The 19798-nt window shown below is 42.3% G+C and overlaps 2 protein-coding genes across 2 annotated transcripts in view; one reads left to right on the forward strand and one right to left on the reverse strand.

Moving 5' to 3' along the window:
• The window catches only part of fat4 (FAT atypical cadherin 4), a 106648-nt gene extending 98169 nt beyond the window's left edge, over positions 1–8479 (reverse strand). Inside the window, 1 exon segment of the mRNA XM_061787143.1 lies at positions 3081–8479. Coding sequence (XP_061643127.1) covers positions 3081–8189 — 5109 coding nt within the window. The 5' untranslated portion in view covers positions 8190–8479.
• A 5906-nt stretch (positions 8480–14385) lies between these two features.
• On the forward strand, positions 14386–19463 carry LOC133485011 (cingulin-like). Its single transcript, XM_061788309.1, has 7 exons — positions 14386–15216; positions 15783–15872; positions 16121–16222; positions 16306–18093; positions 18166–18308; positions 18725–18834; positions 19082–19463. The coding sequence occupies exons 2-7, from the start codon at positions 15800–15802 to the stop codon at positions 19215–19217; spliced, it is 2352 nt and encodes a 783-aa protein (XP_061644293.1). The 5' UTR covers positions 14386–15216; positions 15783–15799; the 3' UTR covers positions 19218–19463.
• The last annotated feature ends 335 nt before the right edge of the window (positions 19464–19798 follow it).

Below are 19798 nucleotides of genomic sequence, written 5' to 3' on the forward strand. Positions count from 1 at the left end.
CAATTTTCTTACCATTTTTGTCCGATTTTCTTTCTTTTTTTTGTGGGGGGGGGCAGGGGGAAGGAACCCTGAAAACACTTAGTGGTGATGATTATTTGCTAAAAACAATAAAGTTGATCAGTTTGTCTTTGTAGTGTATTCAATTAAATATAGGTTGAACATGATTTGCACATCATTGTATTCTGTTTTTATTTATGTTTAACGCAACGTCCCAACTTCATAGGAATTGGGGTTGTAGTTCCCCCCCAAAATAATGATGAACTGCAAATAATATGGGTTTCGCTGTTATATAATGATGATTTTCTGGAAGATAACATTAAAAATGTTCAAGGATAAAACCCATTTTGCCCAAATGTTATGATACAATCCAGTAAATAACAAGGAATTTTAAAAAATGCAGTTTTCATGGGTTTCATTTGGCTAAAAGTGGCCACAATAGAGCCAAAAGGTACAATTTGACATTAGTATATTATTGATATAATCTAAGAGCTTAATGGATGTGTACACTTGCTTAATGGATGTGTACACTTGTGCAACTACATTGTTTTAGTTATTTTTACTTCCACTCTCAAACAGATTCAAAGAAAACAGGTTAAAGGTCACGTTAATGGTTGAAAAAAGTATAGTATAACTATATTTTTATTGTTGCAGCACTTATTGTTGTGGTCATTTTTATACGCCATTGGGATCGCAACATGGGCCAAAAATGTTATAGCCCTCTTCAATGTGTAATGTTTAAAGATATTACGGTACGCCATACAAGTGTTAGTATGCCCGGTGAGGTACATAGTGGTCGTCTACCACAGTGCAATTTTTGATTAACAATAGGTCTGCATCAACCCACAGCTGTGTCTAATATTTTGACTACCTTCATATCACTAAATACAGTAAATATTAGAACCAGCTGTCACACTGCAACCGCAATAATAAACACATTGTTATATTGATCACAAATGATTCAAACCAGAGCATGACAACAACAGGAAAGTGAGAATTCTCATATCGCCTCTGATTAGATCATGTAGGTCTACCTAATTTTGCGCACACATTTGCTTTTCATTTGACGGGGGGATTAAACAATAGCCTCGGAACGGTGCGTCACCAACACAAACAGCGGCTCAAAGCTTCGATTTCAACCTCTTTTGCCCTCAGCATCGTCGTGTCTCAGCGAGGCTTAAGAGTCGTCCCATTTTAATGGTCACTTATTGCCTGTGGAGAACTTCTCAGTCATATAATGGAACCAGCTGGGACCACCGCTGGTGCCAAAACAGCCCCTGGGCCCAAAAGTAGTACTGGCACACACATATACCAACACACACACACACATATACCTGAACATTACTTAACTTAATTTTAGACACTTTGGAAAGCTATGCAGTGCATTGAACTTTCTCCAGCAGGGTTGGACAAAGTATGGTCCAGTGACAAAATCTGGCCCACGAGACATTTACATTTTCAACAGTCTTTTAATAAAAATGTTGCAAATTTGGCCATTTTCTGTAACATTGGTTGCCTATTTATTTATTTATTTAGTATTGGTGAATTTATTGTAAATATTCATATGAAAAAATATTTGTAAAATGTGATGATCAGACAAATACATTTAAAATATAGATTTCATTTTGTTGTATATTTATTTCATCATTTCATTTCAATGACTGGTTAATTGTAGTTAAATGGAAATAATACAGTTAAAACATCTATGCCGTAAATGGCTATATTGTACCGTATTATATATATTTATATATATTATAAATATTTCTTAATATAATAAAATGTAACTAGTTTACATTTATATATATATATATATATATATATATATATATATATATATATATATATATATAGATAGATATATAGATAGATATAATTGATAAATGTATGCTTAGGAAGTAGTAGAATTTAAATATAATTTGTAAAATGTAACATTTTACAAATACATCTACAAACATTTCATTTTTGAAATTTTTTGTTTTGTTAAATAATTGGTTATTATAGTTCATTACACTTTATCGTATTTCAATAATTCATGAATAATACAATTAAAATATTTATCTCATCAAACAATTGGTAAATGGCTATATTGTACGGTATCATATATATTTATATATATTATAAATATTTTTTTAAATAATAAAATGTAAATAGTTTCCATTTTTATATATATATGTATATATATATATATATATATATATATATATATATATATATATATATACATACATATACATATACATATATATATATATATATATATTTATATATATATATATACACATATATATATACATATATACATTTATATATATATATAATATAATTGATAAACGTATGCTTAGGAAGTAGTAGAATTTAAATATAATTTGTAAAATACAACAATTACACACAACGTATGTATAACATATACACAAACACACACACGTACATATATATTAATATTCATGTTACTATTCTTTATTTATTTTATTATAACAAATTATACTGTAAATAATACAATTTAGACAATGAATCATTTTGTTATTATACTATTTTATTTTACACATTTTACAGACACATTTGATCTATTTAATGAAAATATTTATTATTATTAAATATTGTTATTATTATTACATACAAATTTGTACTTTTTACCTCATCTACGAATGACCTGGCCCATCTGACCCTTTTTAAAGATCAAATATGGCCCTTGAAAAAACCTTGCCCACCCCTCTTCTACAGGGATCTGTTTTTAATCTGTCATATTCACATTATAGATAAGATGATACTGGAAGTAATAATGCCTTAGAATGAGGCTTTCTTCCTCAGGGTTTAACAAAATGATGGTTTAATAAAGCGCAGAGCTGTGCGTAAAACTGAAATAATGAGCGGACAAATGCATTAAGTGGCTCTATTGTGTGTGTGACTTGGACTGTGCGTGTCACCCTCCTCCGATTCTAGTGTGGATCTTGATCTCATTAATATCTCAGACAAATGCCAGCGCATGAGTTCATGAACTCCTAAAATAAACAGAGCCAATGCCAAAACGAGCCAAAAAAGTGCATTACTGGAATAAAAAAAAAAAAAGCCTGCAGTGTACTCACCTCGGCACGCTGCGTCCTGGGATGGCTGGCATCCGTCTCGATGGCGTAGACGTCCACCAGGTAGAGGTCTGAGCCCTTCTCCCTGTCTAGCTCCGCCGCTGTCTGTAAGACTCCGGTGTGGCGTCCGATGGTAAAGAGGCGCCCGGCGGCTTTCCCACCGCTACGCACTGCCACGATGAAGTACTCCACTTTCCCGCCGGAGCCTCGTGGGCTGGAGGCATCCAGGGAGATGACGTTGGTACCCGGCGGCTGGCCCTCCTTGAGGATGGTGATGTACTTTGGCTGCGTAAATACAGGGCCGTCCAAGCCCCGTAGGATGATGGTCATGTCCGTCCTGGAGGTCTTGCGCTCGCTGCCGTGGTCGGTGGCCGACACGGTGAGCGTGTACACGAGGCGGGAGGGCACCAGCTGTGAGGCGAGGCGGATGTCGCCGCTGTAGCGGTCCATGATGAACGTGTCCGAGTCGCCTTCCACAAGCTCGTACTCCACTTCCCCGTTTTCTCCCTCGTCGGGGTCGGACGCCACCACCGTTGTCAGGATGGATCCGATGACAATGTTGGGCTCAGCCACGAGGGCATTCTGTGACACAAACGCGGGGACGTTGTCATTGACGTCCGTGACCCATATTGTGACGTTTTTAAGGGCAAAACGTCGGAATTCAAACGGCACGGCCTGGTCAGTGGCCTTCACCGTCAATTCAAACAGGTTGGAAAACTCCCTGTCCACCTCCTTGGTGGTGTAGATGAGGCCGGAGCTCGGGTCAATGCTGAAGTGGCCTCCTCTAGGGACCTGCTGAACAATGGAGTACTCCAGCTGCCCATTGATATCCGCGTCCGTGTCGTGAGCCGTGATGGTCATGACCGAGGCCGAGATAGGCAGATTCTCCGGGATGGATTTGAAGATGTCCCCGGGGGTAAAGATGGGGGGGTTGTCGTTGAAATCCCTCACGTGTATGATCACGGAAACGGACGAGGAGCGCTGGGGTCGCCCGTTGTCCCTCGCGGTGACGTTGAGCTTGTAAAACGACTGCGTTTCGTAGTCCAACTTCTTGAATAAGAAGATACTTCCCGTGTTGGGACTGATGCTGAATGTGCCGTGGCTGTTTGCGGCAGTGATGCTGTACGTTATGTCGGCGTTCGTGCCCGAGTCGGCGTCACTCGCTGTCACGGAGGCCACCAGCTCGCCTATCCTCATGTTTTCCTGCACGTCCACAGACAGTGAAGATTTGGGGAAAGTCGGGGAGTTGTCATTCTCGTCCAGTACGGTAATGCTAAGCACACACGAGGAGGATAAGGGCACGACGCCTGCATCAACGGCGATTATTTTCAGAGAATAGGAGGCTGTCGATTCATAATCCAGCTTGCCAACCAACGTGACTTGTCCAGAGCCGCCGTCGATGGCGAACTGTCCCTCCTCATTGCCCTTAGCGATGTGATAATGAACCAGTCCATTGTTGTTTTCGTCGACATCGGAGGCGGAGACGCGCAGCAGCTGGGTCATATTCTGCGCGGACTCAAAGATGGAGGCCTGGTAAATGTCTTTGGTGAACTTGGGCGCATTGTCATTGATGTCTCGTATGTAAACTTGCACTTTGGCCTGGTCTCTTAGGGGTTTAGGGAGTCCCTGGTCGGCTGAGATGACGACAAAGCTGAAGGCAGCGGTGCCTCTTTGTCTCACGAGCGACTCGCGGTCCAATCGCTGCGTGCTCGTCAACTCCCCCGTGATGGCGTTCAGCTCAAAGTTGGACTGCGGAGTCTCAAACGAGTATCTGACGTCGCTGTTTGGCCCAAAGTCCTTATCCTCAGCGTGGACCAAGCCGACCGGCGAGCCCCTCGTCTGCTCCTCCTCAAAGTGAAAGACGTAATTGGTGCTGTTAAACAGGGGACGGTTGTCGTTGACGTCGTCAAGAACCACACTGACATTGACGGTGGCACTTAGCGGTTCCACGGCGCGGTCTGTAGCCACCACCACTAAGTTATACCTGTCCTGCAGCTCCCGGTCCAGCTCTGCTTTAATGTACAGTTGACCATCTGGGAAAATTCCAAAGATGTCCCCTGTGTTGCCGCCAACGATGTCGTACATGATCTCTCCGTTGAGGCCAGAGTCTTTGTCGGTGGCCTCCACCATGAAAAAGCGGCTGTTGACTGGCTCTGACTCCAGGATGGCGACCTCGTAGGAGAGCTGGCCGAACACGGGCGAGTTGTCGTTGACGTCATAAACGCTGACGATGAGGACCAAGCTTGAGCTATGTCGGGGGACCCCGGTGTCTGAGGCCAAGACTTCGATCTCATATGATGTAGTGGTGACCTCCAGAGGCCCAGTCAGTGTGATGAGGCCGCGCTTCTCGTGAACGTGAAACAGACCTCTGGGGTTTTGCTTGAGGCTGTAGACTACTACGCCGTTGGCGCCCTCGTCGGGATCTGAGGCCTTGGCTTGGAAGATCACGTGACCCGTGCTCCAGTTCTCGACAGCGCTCACGTGTGCCACAGGGTGAATAAAGTGGGGCGCATTATCGTTCAAGTCCTTCACTGTGATGTTGACAAAGGCCTCTCCTGTGATTTCGCCTGCTCTTGCCACAACCTTCAAGTGATAGAAGCCCTGCTCTTCTCGATCTATCTGACTGGACGCCGTGATCTGACCTGCTGCATTGACCGCAAAAAGCCCCCTCTGGTCCCCCGAGGTGATCAGATAGGAAATGTTGGAGTTCAAATCCACAGTGGTGGCCAAAACTGTCCCGATGACCGTTCCCGTGCCCACGTTCTCAAACATGACGAAGCTGTAAACTCTCTGGTTGAAGATGGGGGGGTTATCTTGTGTGTCTATTACAGTCACAGTGACAATGGCGTGGGTGTGCGAGCGCAGGCCGCCGCCATCTGCACCTGTCACCTGCAGCTGATAAGTGGTTTTCACTTCTCTGTCCAATGATGCCAAGGTGGTGATTTTACCTGTGTTGCTGTTAATGTGAAATTTAGAAGTGTCGCCCGCCGTGATGATGTATTTAACTGTGCCGTTGCGACCCAAGTCGGGGTCTGTGGCGGAAACGCTGGCGGCGTAAGTGCCCGGGGGCTCGTTCTCTTTCACGTTTGCAAAATACTGCACGGGATAAAAAATGGGCCTGTTGTCATTGATATCCCTCAGGGTGATGTTGACTTTTCCAACAGAGTGCAACGGGGGCGTGCCTGTGTCTCTCGCCTGGATGTGGAGCAAGTAAGATGCCTGATCCTCTCTGTCAAGCTCACCAGCTGTGCTCAATCGCCCCGACGCTGCGTCCAGGCGGAACAGCTCTCGGACACCGGGCGCCGTCTCGGCATCAAATGAGAAACGGACCGTCCCGTTCTCGCCCAGGTCGTCATCAGAGGCCGTAAGCACAAGCAGCTCGGAGCCGGCAGGGCTGTGCTCCACCGGGGAAACGTGATACGTGCTCTGTGTAAACGTGGGCACTTGGTCATTCACATCAGTGATGCTCACGATGAGTTTAGTGTAAGAAATCTTGGGCTGCAGCCCCTGGTCTTTAGCGCTAATGTTGAGCACAACTTGGGATGCCACCTCCCTATCCAACAAAGCAGCGCTGGTAACCAGGCCGCTGTTTTCGCTGATGGAGAACCAGCCCAAAGCGTTTCCAGACACCAGCGAGTAGCGCAGGTTGGCGTTCTGCCCGGAGTCGCCATCTGTTGCAGAAACCCCTTTTATGTAGCTGCCTTTAGGGACATCTTCGCTGATATCGACCCTGTACAGCGCCTCCTGGAATACTGGGGGGTGGTCATTGATGTCGTTTACGAATATTACAAGACTAGCGTAAGACGAGCGTGCCACTGGCCTGCCATTGTCCGACACCGACACCGTTAGGTTGTACGAGGAAATTCGCTCCCTGTCCAATACGCTGGCCACTTTAATCAAACTCAAATTGGGCACCGGGGACGTGTGCACCTCAAAATGTCTTTGCTCATTACCGCCTAAAATGGACACTGAGATGTTACCGTTAGCAGTGGGGGAGTCAGAATCGGAGACTGTGAGCAGGGCCACCACGGTGCCAATTTGTGCATTTTCGTCGACGGATGCAAACTTGGACGTGGTGGGGAAGTACCTGAACTTCACCACGGGGTCGTTGTCGTTTACGTCCAACAGTTTGACGGTCGCCTCTGTCCTACCGGACAATGACGGTGCCCCGTTGTCCACCGCGTGGATCGTCAACGAGTACTCCTTCTTACTTTCATAATCCAAACTTTGCTTTATGATAACAGTACCGTCTTTAGGGTCGATTTGGAAGGGGGTGCCCTCGTCTAGGAAATACCTGATCTCGGCGTTGGTCCCGTCGTCCTGATCGGACGCCGTGATCTGGAGGACGCTGGAGCCCACTGCGGCGTCCTCAAACACGCTCGCCCGGTACTGTTCGCCCTCGAACACGGGCGGGTTGTCGTTGATGTCCTGGATGGTGACGTTCACCTGCATGTAGCCAAACTTTTTCGGGTCCCCCTTGTCCTCCACTTCCACCAGGAGCTGGTAAAAGGGCGTAAACTCCCGGTCCAGGCCCCCTGTTGAGACCAGATGCAGGAATGCGCCCTCACCGCTGGGATTGACAGTAATATCCAAGCGGAACTTCCTCTGCCGGTCGCCCTTGACGATTCTGTAGGTGGTGTGGTCAACGCCGTTGCTCCCGATGTCAGAATCGGTGGCCGTGTCCAGGATGACCTGCCGGCCGCTGCTGGCGTCCTCCTTGAAAGACACCACGATGGACGCGTCCGGGAACACCGGCGCATTGTCGTTAATATCCAAGACGATGATCCTGACCTCCGTGGGGTAGGTGGGCTGGCTGGAGAGCACCACCACGTTGATGACATCGCTCTGCAGCAGCTCCCTGTCCACCACGGTGGAGGTGGAGATCACCCCCGTGCTCCCGTTGATGGCGAAAAGTCTGTGGCTCTCGCTGAAGCGGTACGTGAAGCCGGCGCGGGTCTCTATCTGACCCACGTAGGTCCCCGCAGGCTGCTCCTCCAGCACGCGGAACTCTTGGCGGACTTGCGTGGACTCCGAGTAGCGCGACAGAGTCCACAGCAGCAGCAGCAGCAGGAGCGAGTGAAGCCGCGCCATGGTCGGTGCAGCTTGATGCATCCGCGCTACAGCATCATAATCCAAACCCGGAGGAACTTGGAAACTTCACTTTGCAACGGTGATCTTCCTTTGCTCGCTTCACTCCAGCAGCGACGCGCGCTCCTCATCAATGCAACATCCACGGGAAGGTGAAAAGCATTCCTGCAACATACAAGAAACCTTGGGGGTGTGTGTGTGTGTGTGTGTGTGTGTGTTTTCCCTCCCCCTCACGTTTATTCCAAAAAGGGCTCGTCCAAATGTCACTCAAAGTATCCGTGCGTAAAAAGTGCTCCGAGCAGCGCGCAGCCGTGGAGGGAGAAGAATAACGGTCCTCTCGCACTCGCACTCAACATTGCGCCGCTTCTTGGCAAAGTTCCACCCAAAAAAAAAAAAAAGTTAGAACAAAGCTGCAGTCGGGGCAAACTCCCTCCCAGCGGCGATCCCATTGGACGGCGCCGAGCGCGCTCGCACCGCCTCCGTCACTTTCCATTGTCACGCGCGCGCGCGCGCGCACGCACGCACATTGTTGCCGCTGCTACAGGAGCCGTCGGCCATGTTGCACGCAGGTAATTATACCCCTCATACAACTCGTTAAGTTTAATACGTCAGTAAGTGTAAGTGTTGAAAACGGCCCTAAAAAGAGAGTAAAACAATAACATTTTACATGACCAAAAGTTGTGGGGGGGGGGGGGGGGGGGGGAGATCGAACTGTTAAAATCATGTAATCAATCATCTGAACATAGTTGGCATTTTATTTATTTTTTTTTTTTTTTTTTGTCATAGGACAAATGATGTCCTATGAAAAAAACAACAAAAAAGTGGTTGGCTCATGTATATAATGTGTAAAAGCTGAAATATCATTCACTGAAAATTAAATGATTTAACTTAGATGTATTTGTGTATCGAAGGGTGCTTTATTCAACGTAAATTTGACAAAAGTCATTGTCCGCACTAAAAAAACGAAAATTAAACTCCAGCGCTTCAGTTTACATGGCGATGGGACCATTTTTAATTTGGGTACGGATTGCCATCTAGCGGCCAAACGGTGCCACAGCATCAGTCAAATGACATGGAAAAAAAAAAAAACATTTAAATGATCAAATGCTGCACATCGAGATGAAAGCATTTTGTAATTAGTGACCACAATATGAATATATATATATATTTTTTTTTTTTTTTGTTTTTTTTGTTTTTTTTAAAGCTAGAAAAAAAACTTAGTGAACCATTTCATATAAATTAATGTCCCATTGCAACTATATTGTTGCCATCCAAATGTAAGCGCAAAACGTACCATCCAGTAACAGAAATAATAATAGCAATGTGGCACAATACTGCTCTCAAAACACAAGCAAAACTATTTAAACACACTTTTACACTGTTATAGTAGTGTTAATCATTGTAAACTTGTTTGTATTCATGTCAAAATGTGATTTTGTTTTTTTTTAAAGGGCTTGTAGATGTCGTAGGAGCCTTTAAAAGTATTGTGATGATGTCGTTATGTACAAGAGATACAAATGGATGCATTAAAAGTGACATTGCGGGCAGAGTTTACTAATATTACACATTTTACTGCCGTTACTAATGTTGGTCATGCCGCGTTGAGACAGCTCGCTTGCTGTCTGGATGCAAATTAGTACATGAGCCAACTCCAGTAATTGAATTAAGAGTGGCCCGACAGGGTCGCGAGAAGCGAGACGAGAGAGAGCGTCAAAGCAGATGACCTCCCGCAGGAGACGCGGTTGGGCCGGACGGGATTAGCAGAAGCAGGGACGGACGGCGCTCGCGGCCACGACGCTTTTGATGCAGCCAGTGGACTTGTTGTTGGGTTGGGGACCATGAGAAAATATTAAAGACCCACTAAATTCATTTGTGTTGGTGCTTTATGGTCCTCTGTTTTAAGAGCTTTGCCGCCATCTTGTGGCACCTAGACCCAATTTCGAGCCCCCTTTTGGGAGGGGCTCAATTATTCGTGGATTTTTACTATTCGCAGCGAGGCCGTCATCTATGTGTCCTTTTTTTTTTTTTTAAACCATGGTTCCTAAGAAAGTATTTCTAAGTGCAATTGTTAAGTTTATGTTCTATTTTATTATGTCATTGCTGTTTTTCATACAGTGCAATACTGTCGAGACCTCTTTAAGTCTTTACATTTAAAGATGTTCTATTGTTTACGTTGTATTTTATGTTATGTTTTGCTGAAGGACATTACCCAAGGTCAAATCCTGAGTCACTCAGATCAGCTCTGGGGCCTTGCACACTGTTTTCATCCACAGCCTCATTTCCTGCCTCTCTGTCTGCTTTAAAAAGAAATTTTAAAAAAGGAAAAATTAATGACTTTAGCACACAAGCAAAGTGTTTGTTTGTTTGTTTTTTTAAGCAAACCAGGAAGTCAGATGAGGTCGGTAAATAAAGTTTGCAAAGTTAAGTCATCAATCAATGACTGTGTATATACTGTAGTTAGTGAGTTAGTTACAATTAGTTAACTATAGCCAATAGTTTTATTGGGTCCCTGTAAACTTTTACACCACTTACCACGTTTTTGTTTTTGTTTTTTTACTTTTGTGACTTTGTCTAAAGATATTCACATTTGTTCTGTAGCATTTTATATATTTTTGTCACATTTTAATTTGTACGTTTACTATTTAGTTGTATTTATTTTTTTAATCTTGTGACTAGTTGTACATGAATCTATTCATCCACACTGATGGATTTGTTTTTATTTCATTTTGACATTTCTTTTAATTTATTCTAAATGTATTTGACTATCCTATTCAATCCGTTTTTATTTAGATGTAGTTACTATGATTAATATAATGACTTAATTATTTTATTCTATTTTCTGTGTCAGTTTCCTTATTTGTTGATAGTCATCAATTTAATTTAATTGAAATTAGCTGACATGATCAGTTGGGATACACAAAATATAACTTTTGTTGGTTTGTTTGTTTGTTTCTTTGCAAGCAAATCACATCCGACTCATGCAGACGGCTTTAAGTGGAACAGAGTTTTCGGAAAAGGAGCCACAAAAAGGCAATTGTTGGAATACAACGGCACTCTCTTCTCTAACCAACACCAACGTGCTTCAGGCTCTTTTTAATCGTTGTCGGGCTTGCGGATGCGAACGTGCAAGGCATGCTGGAAGAACGAAGACAGAATTACTTCTGTGCATCGATGAGCGCAAGCATTATTACCTCCGCCGTGCAGCCAATTCTCAACTTGAACCCCAGAGAAATTAATTCCATGTCCAAAAAAAAAATAGAAAAGAGTAATGTAAATAGATGAATAAAACTAAATACTATCAAATTCAATTAATCGCAACTCTAACTCCAGAAAAATATAAACCACATTTAAAGTGAATTAAGACATTTTATATTAATGATGACAAGCAGTGTAAAAATGGATGAATAAGATTAAATTCAGCAATTTAGACCCCATTATATATACGTACACACACATATGCATATACACACAGCGGTGTGAAAGTGCTTTCTCCGTTCCTGATTTTATTATTATTATTTTGCAGGTTTCTCACACGTAAATGTTTCCCATCACCAAACAAATTTAAATATTAGTCAAAGACAACACAAGTGAACACAAAATGCAGTTTTTTGAATGAAGGTTATTACTAATGGAGGCAAAAAATTGAAACCTATATTTAAGTGTGACAAACATGAAAAATAATAACAAATCAGGAAGCGGCCAAATACCTTTTCACACCAAACTATGTATATATATGAAGTAATGAAAATCGATGCATAAAATAAATAAAATTAGTATTTCAACCAAATTCATCCATTCAAGTACAATTCAAAAGGGAATTAAAACAAATACAACAGATGACAAGCAGTATCAAAAATAGATGAAATACAGTTCAATTAAATTCAGAAATGTACAACTTAGACCCTTGAGTCATATTATAAAGTAACAGTACTCTTACTTGAGTACAATATTTGGCCACTACCCACCTCTGGTTATGCAACTGTTATTGTGCGAACTTAATTGTGAAGTTAAAGGTTAAGTTAGTAAGCAAGTAAAAACCAGCAGTCCCTTGCGATGATGAGGGTTGGGCATTGAGAATCGAGAACCGATTGGAACAGGGACTAACGTTCCGGTTCTCCCGGAATCGTTAAAATTACAAACTTTCGGTTCCCAGTTTTGATGGGACCCCGGAGAAGGAAGTGGCGAAAACCAACGAAGAAGAACATGCACGAAGATGTGCTTGTGCACGAAGACGTGCTTGTGCCCAACGGCGGCGGCGAACAAAAGTGTCTCTTAACTATGTTAAAATAAATGACCAGTCACCTCAGTGCAACATGTGGATTAAGATTGTGCAAAGGAGGCTGTCACTGTGTGTAGAAGTCTGACGCGCTCACTCAACTAACTGTATCGTCCATCTCCTGATGACAATAATTTTGCCTTTTTCACCACATAAGAGCTTTATGATACTGTAATGCTTTGAATATTTCTGGGTACTTCTCCCAGCCGTGTAAAGGTGGGGGTGTGGAAATCAGGCGCACTTACCTTGGCAGCAGTATACAGTCTAACAGCCGGCAGGGCCGAGCATGGGCAGTGATGAAGTCGATAAATCAAACAAACGGTTTGGCTTTCCAACTTTTTCCATCCATGGCCCGAGTCTTTAGATTTCTGGTGTAGGACTCGGGCATTAACCAGTTGCCTTAAACATGAGCTGGACTACTTCGGTACCAGGTTCTTGAGGTATATCCAGCTCATGGTGTAAAAATGGAATGATTTCAAACAGTCGGGTGATTGACTAGAGTTGATGGACTCACCAGAAACACTGCAGACTCGAGGTGACTTTTCATTGACTTGAAAAGGCGGGACTCACCGTAAAGACCACAGACGCAGATGATTCGGTTGATATCGGGTGACTGAATAGTTAGAAGACTCACCGAAATCCCACAGACACAAATGATTCTGTTGATTCAGGAGACTGGCTGCAGAAAGCAGATTCACCAAAAACACCGCAGACTCAAGATGTGTCAGTTGAATCCGGGGACTGGCTCGAGTTAAGGAACTCACTTGAATCACTGCAGGCTCAGATAATTCTGTTGAATTGAGTGACTGACTCAAGTTAGTGGACTCATCTGCAACACTGGTGACATCAGATGATTCAGTTGTACCAGGAGACTCACTCAAATTAGTGCAATCTACAGACATAATGCATAGTGAAATAGTTCAGTTCTATCTAGACACTGAAGAGAGTTTGCAGACTTACCAGAAACCCAGCAGACTTGGATGATTCCGGTGAAGGATTGAAAAAACAAAATAAGCAAGAACTGTGACGCTTAGTGGTTCATAGTGATGGTGTGGAGGCAGAAAAGTGCGAATAATTGTATAATCTGTAAATGTGTCTTTTGATAATTGTGTGTTTTATGTCTAGTTTTTTTTTTTTTTTTTCCTCAATGCTGCAAATTGGGAGATGCCAAACTGATTTTCATTGTTCCTGTGACTCTATTGTATACTCATTTTTAAAACGACCAATGCTATATCAAATTTTGGGTAAAATGTGTAATTGAATACAGCAGTGTGCCACCAGGAGGATCCCGGGTGTATTTCATCAACACAATTATGTCTGAAAAAGATAAAAAACATCATGAATCCAATTACAAAAGAAGCTTTTAAATGTCAACCTTCTTCACAGGAGCTTAATATTCCTCCAAGTGTGTGTTTACATCTCTAATCGCGTCCTGAAAAGAGAGCAAAATCATCTGATGATGATTGACTCCCGTTTCCTCCCTGATACACATTTGAGTTCGTCTGTTGGAGCGAGGCTCATCTCGCCGCGTTCAAAACATTACGCTTCCTCCCCTGTCTGATAATGAACTGTGACTGTGAGGCACATTAATCCTATTTGTCCTTTTGCCACGGCTGCTAAAACTCAACAGCGGCCTCAAAGCTTATTGGACTCCATTTGTCTTCGCACTCTCAACCTATTTTATAACCACTGTGCCTCGTGCTTGGAGTTTTTACTCATTTGTAGCCTTAAGTGTTAAATCTAAGCCTTTGCTAACTTTCTGTCAAATATTCAAATGTTATCTTGACGCGTCACTCATTTTATTATCAATTTGTCATAATCATTATGTGATGGTTTATTTGTGGATGAAACAAACAAAAGTCATGCAATAAGATTTTTAACACTTTGATGAGCAAAGCCAATGATGGTAGCATGCTAGCAGATAGCATGATGACCAAAGCCAATAATGGTAGCATGCTAGCACAAAGCAACCTTCAGGTAGTTGCTTGAATCCCAGGCAAAATTGTAAAAATACTTTTGCGGAGAATGTCAAATGTGTATATAATCAGTGTGATATATGATTTATCATATATCACACTGATTTTATTTTAGAAGCACTGTGACTCATTGTTGTTGTTGTTTTTTTCTAGCATGTAGCTCCTAAGTGCTAAATCTTGTCAAATACACCTTCCGTTGACTTTCCGTCAAATTTTCAAAAGTCAGTTTGTGTTAACTGTAGTTAACTGTTTACTTCTCTCTTAGAGGATTGCGGATGAATAAGAACATTTTACTGCAAAATCTAAGTACTCACGCAAGCTAGCACAGTTAGCATCAAACATCTGCCTGAATCACAGTCCAAACTGTAAAAATGTGTTAAGGAGGGGGGGGAAAAATGAAGCGTAAGGTTGCTCTGAATGATAAAACAAAACTAAAACTGTAATTTCTGTGGGAAATGAGCGAGCTTGCACTTTAACTTTTTGAGAATAAGTTTGAACTTTTGTCACTTGACCTGAGCGAGGAATTGAAGTGAGGTAAAAGGGGAAGAGAAAGTCCAGATGAAGACTCGATCGAGCCAAGAAAGGAAAAACAAACTCAAGTACTTCCCTAGCAATGATGTCAATGAACTCCAGTTGCACAGATCATCATAAAGTGTCAATATACAGTAGGTGTGTTCGTGTCCAACCAATCACAACCCAGATAACTTCCTGTGTTATTCAGAGAAAAATGCATTGGTCATTTCATGTGAAAGCAGATCCCCTCAAACTTTTTGCAGTTTTCTATCGTCACGGTTTCAAGGTAAGGACTTGTTTCATGGTTTTATTACAGTAGGCCTAAATTAGATATCGTAAAACACTGGGTGTCAAATGCCTAAGTCTGAAAACGTAGAATTTTTGGGCATTCATTGAACCAAGAAGTCAAGAGAAATAGTGGGAAATAGCAACACTTAAAAAAAAAAAGGGTAACAAAACAGTTGTTGCATCCAAAAATAATGCAAAATAATGTGTCTAGATAGCAATTTTGAGAATAAATTGTATTGTCCAGCAAATTGTGTTGGAGGTTAAATTGAACCATTATTAAAGGTTGGTGGTTGGTCTAACTTTTGGGCGGATTTTTGTTTGTTTGTGTCTGACACTTTTGGATAGTTAAACAGCAATCAATGTTACAATTAAATTCATATTTTAAGATGTTTAGAACACTTTTTATTCAAACTCGTCATAAAGTGGACAGTGCAAAAATGTGACTTTATATAATTATGTTACTATTGGCAGTATTGCAAAATCGAAGGAAGAGATATTAACAACTGACTACATTCTTTTTGTTTTTGTTTTACATTATGCACAAATTTTCCCTTTCCCAACTAGGAAAAACACTGCTCAACATGGATTCCATGGAACTTGATGACTGCGCCGATTCAAATAAGAACTTTACGATGCAAGGGTTCGTCACCAAAGGTAATGTACGATAAAAATCACCAACAAATTAGGCTGGAGGTGACATCAGACCATTTTAATTTTATATTAGAAATGTTTTCATTTACAGTATATATAAAAAGTGTTTCAAGTTTATCGTTTTTTTTTATATTTTATTTTTTAATTCCTGTTTTTATATTTTTATTTTAATCAGAGATGTAACGATGGCCCAAAGACAATAATATTCACCTTGGTGTAAACTGATAATATATTCCTTTCAATTGATTTAGGGAATTTTCAACAAAGAAACAAGTCATCCAGATGTGTCACTGTGTGTCTTGGTTTACTGTGCGCTGTCTCACTGGCCGGTAACATTGGACAATTCATCTACTGTACGTCACCCTGAAAACGTAAGCATGAGTAAAAAGGACTTTTTTTTTTTAAACTGGTTTCGACACTGAATTCTTTTCCACAGACGAGCTAATGCCTGGTTTTTCAATGCGGGACCGGGCTAATTCTGATCATCTGACTCAAGACCTCCATCTCAACAGCGACATGTTTCCCACAGATAGAGACCACGTGGAGAGAAACCAGCTTGAGGTCATGTTGAATAATCTGACAAGGAACAAAGAGCAGTTACAGGCCAGTTACGAATCCCTTGTTGAAGAGAAACAACAGTTGGAGAACAGCTACAATTCACTGGTGAAAGAGAGAGATAGACTCCTCGGCAGCGAAACAGTTTGGACTGCCGAGAGAGACGAGTTGAGGACCAACTTCCAGAGTGTGAAGCAGCAACATGATCAGTTGCAGACTAATTACAGTCTCCTAAACACAGAGAATGATGTGCTACAAACCTTAAATAGTGCACTGGGGACAGACAAATACCAGTTACAGGCTAGTTATGAGTCCCTTGTTAAAGAGAAAGACCAGTTGCAGACGCGTTACGATTCTCTTGTTAAAGAGCAAGCACACCTTCAAACCAGTAAAACTACTGTGGCTCCTGAACGGGATGAGCTAACGTCCAGCCTAAACAGTCTTAAAAATGAGAAAGACCAGTTACAACGCAGTTACTCTTCATTAAGAAGCGAGACGGACCAGTTACAGGCCAGTTACGAGTCCCTCGTCAAAGACAAAGACCAGTTACAGACAAGCTGTGATTCCCTCATTACAGAAAAAGAACGCCTTCAGACTAGTCAAACCACTGTGGCTGTTGAGTTCAAGTCCTGCTTCCACACTCTGAAAAATGAGAAAGACTACTTCCAACGCAATTACTCTTCACTGAGAAGCGAGAAAGACCAGTTACAGGCCCGTTATGAGTCCCTCGTCAAAGAGAAAGATGTATTACAGACCAGCTACGATTCCCTCATTAGAGAAAAAGAGCTTCTGCTAACGAATAAAACCAATGTAGCTGCCGAAAGAGATCAGTTCAAGTCCCGCTTCAACAATCTGAAAATTGAGAAAGACCAGTTGCAACGAGATTACGCTTCACTGAGGAATGACAAAGACCTGTTACAGGTCAGTTACGGCTCCCTGGTTAAAGAGAAAGAACACCTTCAAACCAGTAAAACCACCTTGTCTGCTGAAAGAGATCAGTTTAGGTCCCGCTACGACAATCTGAAAAATGAGAAAGACCAGTTGCAGCGAGATTACGCTTCACTAAGGAATGACAAAGACCTGTTACAGGTCAGTTACGGCTCCTTGGTTAAAGAGAAGGACCAGTTACAAGCCCGTTACAATTCCCTCGATCAAGAGAAAAAACTTCTCCTTGCAAGTGAGACCACTTTGTCAACTGAAAGAGATCAGTTGAGGTCCCGCTTTAACAATCTGAAAAATGAGCAAGATCAGCTACAACGCAGTTATTCTTCACTGAGAAGCGAAAAAGACCAGTTACAGACCCGTTACGCATCACTCGTTCAAGAGAAAGCGGGACTTCTAACCAATAACACCAATGTGGCTGCTGAGAGAGATGTGTTCAAGTCCCTCTACAATGATATTAAAGATGACAGAGCGCATTTACAGAACAATTACACTTTGCTGGAGGCTGACAGAGACCGGCTGGAAAGAAATAACACAGCATTGAGCATCAGTGAAAGTATGTGTCAGATCAGGTACTGGCTCCTGCAAAGACAAAAGGAGCACATTCACAACGACTGCGACACTCTGCGGGTTGAACATGAGCAGCTTCGCGGAAACCAAAGCAGCCTTGAGAGACAAAGGTACGAGTTGCAGAAGAACGTGGACAAGATGACCGCCAAGCTGAGCTGTAAGACCACTACGGACACCGGTGCAGTGACCGGATTGCCTTATCGATCTCAATTTTGTTGACATTTTCTAGACATGCTCTGTGGGGTCGGCTGGAGAAAGTTTGACGGCAACTGCTACTTTGTGTCAAGCTTGAGTAAGAACTGGGCGGAAAGCAGACAAGACTGCATCAGCAAGGGAGGCGATCTGGTTATTATAAACAGCAAGGAGGAACAGGTGAGACCAACAGACTCCAACATAAATAAAGCGTTCAATTGGCTCGGTGGGATCCTCTGTTTTGGAGTCTCTGACTTTACTCTAACTGCACACTGTAACCTACTTTGCACCACAATGGTGGCTCGGTTGTTTCCTGGGGCTGCTTTGTTACATCTGGCACAGGGTGTCATGAATCTGTGCAGGGCACAATGAAGTCTCAAGAGTATCAAGGCATTCTCATTTGAAAATGTGCTGCTTTGTCGTTTGTCAATATGCATTTTTGGAAAATTGCAGTCTTGTCAGTCTCAAGTTATTTCAGTGACCATGGTGTTTTTTTTTCTTTCATAATGGAAGGGTATCAACAATTTTATACACTTACTTCCTTCAACAAGAGTATACTACCGGTACACATTCCTGATTGTGGTCTTCACAAACAGGTATTTGTTAATGGTTTATTGGTGCAAGGCCAGCAGGCGTGGATTGGTCTGAGCGACCAAATCGAGGAAGGAACGTGGATTTGGGTGGATGGGACTCCTCTCACCACAGAGTAAGTCTAAACGTTTTTTAATATGTCAACATTTCCCAACAATGTGCTCTCACTTCCAGGTTTTATTTCACTTAGTTCTAAGGAAGGTTGGAGAAGTAAACAAAACAAAGAAAAAACAAACAAACAAAAAACTGCAGTGCCATGTGATACAACATGTACAGTACATGTTTGATGAATGTGTTTCGTTTATGTTGATTTTTTTAAATGTATGAGTGTGTGTTTTGTTTTTTGTTTTTTTCCCTAATAGGTTCTGGAAGAAGGGTCAGCCCAACAACAAACGGAACCAGGACTGCGCTGAAAGCCAGAGCAAATCCCTTTTCAAGTTCGGAGGCTGGAATGACGATAGGTGTTCCCTTAAACAACGATGGATTTGTGAGATTTGAAGACAATATGTAGCTTGAGTGCTAACCCATTAGACTTAATGGATACCTGCAGATACAGTACATCTATTTGTGTTGAATTACTTTCAGAAGAATGCAAAATGATTGAACCTTATGATTTGTTTTTTAGTCCTATTTTTATGTGAAAATGAAAACATGATTTATTTGGGTAAATCACCCTCATACAGGCTTTGTATACAAACTACACTGTTCACCATGCATGTAAATAAAATTATACAACAAAGTTCATGACTGAAATACGGGGTTGAATTTTTGTGATGATTGATTCTTAGTTTGATTTTGATTCTTGAATTGGATGAATTTGTATGAATTGGATGAATTTTGTCATGCTATATACTGTAAAATTTTGCTGCCTCTCATATATCCATCCATCCATCCATTGTCTTACGCTTATCCGAGGTCGGGTCGCTGGGGCAGTAGCCTTAGCAGGGAAGCCCAGACTTCCCTCTTCCCAGCCACTTCCTCTAGCTCTTCCGAGGAGATCCTGAGGCGTTCCCAGGCAAGAAAATACAAAGGGACTTAAAACAAATACAACAGATAACAAGTGGTATAGAAAATGGATG

The sequence above is a fragment of the Phyllopteryx taeniolatus genome, chromosome 10, assembly GCF_024500385.1.
Source record: "Phyllopteryx taeniolatus isolate TA_2022b chromosome 10, UOR_Ptae_1.2, whole genome shotgun sequence".
NCBI classification, from domain to species: domain Eukaryota; kingdom Metazoa; phylum Chordata; class Actinopteri; order Syngnathiformes; family Syngnathidae; genus Phyllopteryx; species Phyllopteryx taeniolatus.

What these genes read in the sequence shown, in the direction of transcription:
- LOC133485011 (XM_061788309.1), top strand. Translation starts at nt 15,800, where the DNA reads ATGGATTCCATGGAACTTGATGACTGCGCCGATTCAAATAAGAACTTT. An exon ending in CATTGGACAATTCATCTACT is followed by an intron (nt 16,223 to 16,305) that starts GTACGTCACCCT and finishes TCTTTTCCACAG; the next exon opens with ACGAGCTAATGCCTGGTTTT. An exon ending in GATGACCGCCAAGCTGAGCT is followed by an intron (nt 18,094 to 18,165) that starts GTAAGACCACTA and finishes GACATTTTCTAG; the next exon opens with ACATGCTCTGTGGGGTCGGC.